General features: G+C 51.1%; 1 protein-coding gene across 1 annotated transcript in view; it reads right to left on the minus strand.

Moving 5' to 3' along the window:
* VOLCADRAFT_108536 (uncharacterized protein) overlaps window positions 1–3,244 on the minus strand; it is a gene marked incomplete at both ends in the record, with an annotated part of 38,058 nt that extends 34,814 nt beyond the window's left edge. The window contains 4 exons of the mRNA XM_002959211.1: window positions 41–339; window positions 1,911–2,282; window positions 2,454–2,523; window positions 3,059–3,244. Of these exons, the coding sequence (XP_002959257.1) occupies window positions 41–339; window positions 1,911–2,282; window positions 2,454–2,523; window positions 3,059–3,244 (927 nt within the window). The remainder of the gene's footprint in view (window positions 1–40; window positions 340–1,910; window positions 2,283–2,453; window positions 2,524–3,058) is intronic.
* Between the last annotated feature and the right edge of the window lie 68 nt (window positions 3,245–3,312).

Below are 3,312 nucleotides of genomic sequence, written 5' to 3' on the forward strand. Positions count from 1 at the left end.
AGCCCTTTACAATTTCGGGAAATTCGCCGTTTATCCCTACCCAAAGGTAGAAGTCCTGGTCTCGAGGGCAGTCCACCAAGCGGCTGTTCAGCGATTGGCAAGCGAACTGAACATTCCAGAGCACCATATTGGATGTTCCGCCATACATGGACCCCGCATTAGACACTAGATCGCCCCAAGTCCAGCCAAGCTGCCGGCAAGCGGCTGTAGCGATGCGCCAGTCCATGTATGTGCTGTTCATTACGCCCCACTTGCCGTCGTGGAAGATTTGCAGTGTGCCGCTACCTGGCCGGTTGCTGCCGACCAGCCGCAGGTCGCCCTCGTAAGCATCATCCGTCTCTGGCAGCATGTAGGTAATGGTAAGGGGAGGATAATCGTTACTGCCAAATAATGAGGGAGGTCACATATGCGCATCACCTCTTCGCATCACGATTACATCTGAGCAAGCCTTACTTCAAATAATCGTTATAAAATAAGTTTGGCAGATCCACAAACAGAATAAGATAGAACTCGAGACATACACAGGGTTTCCCTCATTCATCGCCGTGATCATCCCATTACGTTTTCCTCTCACGGTGAATTTGTAAAGGGCAGGGGAAACCCATAGCCTTTCCCCCCTCGCCCGCTTGCAAGCGACGGTGCTCAGGCTAAGCTACAGACTTTAGTCTGTACTTTAGTAGTAGTGCCGCCGGCGTGTGTGTGCTGCCGTATGGATGGCGAGGATGGAAACCTTTGGGGAAGCCAAGCATAGAACGACAGCTGCCAGTCAGCAATTAAAAAGCACTGAGCGATGGGGATGAGTTGCTGTCGCGGTGATGGACGGAGATAGCGTTTCTGTTTTCGTTTTAGGGGGCCCATTTTATTCCAAACCCATGATATCCAAAGTCAGGCTGATAAACTATTCCTTAAGCATGAGGCGCTGGGGGTATCCGGTCCCCCAGAACCCCGGATGAATTACAAAGTAACTTGCAAAGCCAGGCCATAAGGTCCATGCATGGACCTTTGGTGGTTCCTTGAGATGACAAACCTTTGGAGTAGCCACGTCCGCTCCAGTCAGATATGCGTGTAACGCTCCGTTGAATACCGGTTGGGGTCTTCAAGGCCCTTCTAGTCCATCCCCCGACGTTTGAGCAGACCTTTGGCAGGACGGAGACTTGCTTTCTGGCCCAAGAAATGAATGTATGCGGCCGGACGTAAATCCATTCCTTTTTACCAGGGCCGAAAGTGCCGTTTTATTTCTCTTAAGGAATATACTTATTAAACACAACTGGACGCAGAGCTCCATACTTGACAGGGACTAAAGCTCATGGTCAGCAGTACATTCACAAAGCCAGCAAGCACACCGTCCTTACAACATGCATGTGCAGCACCATGTCTGTCGGTTGCTCGGAAGTCTCGCTTGGTGGAGTTGGGATGGTAGCAGCAAGGGATGCATGCAAGGCAGGGCTAGCGCTATTAATGCACGTACGGTAAGGCGATGAGGATGGAGCAGCCGGACTAAACACGCAAGGCGGCTGTAGGGAATAAACATGGACAAGTGAGACCGGCACGAGAAGATGTACTAGGTAGGTTAGAAGCCGTTTTTGTTTAAGTGGTTGAAAACTGGCATACATGGCCTGCTCCCCCCGCTTCAAACGGGGTGAATCCACCCAGCACCATGATGTGCTCCTAGCAGATCTGTCGGGGCCACGCACATCCCTTTGCACGCTGAATTCATGTATTGGGACCGCACTTCCCCATAACTTGGGCAAATCAGGGTTCAGCTTCATCTTCTTCATCTCGTGTGTGATTATCTACGTCATTCAAGCTAGCAGATAGTTAGATTGTCCTTTATTCATGCAAGCGGCTGTGTAACATACACTGACCTACATCTATGCAAGATAGCACATAGCTACAATACCCGTACTTACCATTCCAACACCTTACAGCGGCTACACCGTAAGAGTAGATGTCCCACGAAAATATTTGATACGTCTGCAACTCTCGATCACAATCTATCAATTGGCTCTCAGAACCATTACATTTGTAAAATGTGGTGTACAGGGGGCCTTCAGCTGCCGTCCGATTGAAGATTCCACCAGGGATGTCCATAAGCTCCTCGCCAGTGTCCCAGCCCAGCATCCGACACACCACTCCCGCCTCGTACCAACTCCAACCGTACTGCTGCTGGTAGTAGTTCAGATGAGCGGGATAGATGCTGACCCATTGTCCGCCGTAAAGGACCTGGACGATTCCTTCATTGGCATCACTGCCACCGACGAGGCGAGCTTCCGAGTCCAAATCTGCATGTGCAATCAAATTTGCTTGTCCAGATACCAGGAGCCAGTAAAGGTACGTACAAGGGTGCCAGACGCATGTGTAAAAAATGAGAACGTCCATAGTAAATGGGGCGTTCGGACATAGCTATGTCGGACATGCTATAGCAAAGCAGCACAACGCAGCAGGAAGCTTACCACTGTGGCATTGTACACCCATGTAAGCGTCATAGCCCCGCGGCACAGCGCCACCGTCGTTGTTGTAGTCCTACAACAACAACACACACAGACCGACATGGTGTAGCGAGGTTCATAGTTTACTTCAACTTAGGTAATCATGCACAGTGCATGCAGAGGGGGTGTTCTGTGTTCAGGCATGCCAAAGCCCCGCCGTTCTCCTCGCTTATCAATTAGCTCTACTATGGGAGGCCCCCAGAAATAAAACATTACATGCACAGTGTTGTATGCGTGGGCAAGCCATCGATTTTGTACGAGCATTTTATTTGGGTTAAAAGTCTCTTGCTGAAGATTAATCTCGGACAGGGCAGCGATATTCCTGAATGGAGGGAAAACGAAATGCCTGGACCATGATCACTTAGCAGATTCGCCTCTGACTTTACCAGGTTGACCGGAGCCGTCCGCTGGGAAACGGAGCACGCCACGCATGTCAGGTAGGGTTTATGAAACACGTTTTTCCCATTGAAGGCAACCACCGGCGCATAGCCCAGACAGCCGACACGCGCCATGAATAACCCCGCCCTTCAGCCCTTTACAATTTCGGGAAATTCGCCGTTTATCCCTACCCAAAGGTAGAAGTCCTGGTCTCGAGGGCAGTCCACCAAGCGGCTGTTCAGCGATTGGCAAGCGAACTGAACATTCCAGAGCACCATATTGGATGTTCCGCCATACATGGACCCCGCATTAGACACTAGATCGCCCCAAGTCCAGCCAAGCTGCCGGCAAGCGGCTGTAGCGATGCGCCAGTCCATGTATGTGCTGTTCATTACGCCCCACTTGCCGTCGTGGAAGATTTGCAGTGTGCCGCTACCTGGCCGGT

Source organism: Volvox carteri (assembly GCF_000143455.1).
Source record: "Volvox carteri f. nagariensis unplaced genomic scaffold VOLCAscaffold_136, whole genome shotgun sequence".
NCBI classification, from domain to species: Eukaryota; Viridiplantae; Chlorophyta; class Chlorophyceae; order Chlamydomonadales; family Volvocaceae; genus Volvox; species Volvox carteri.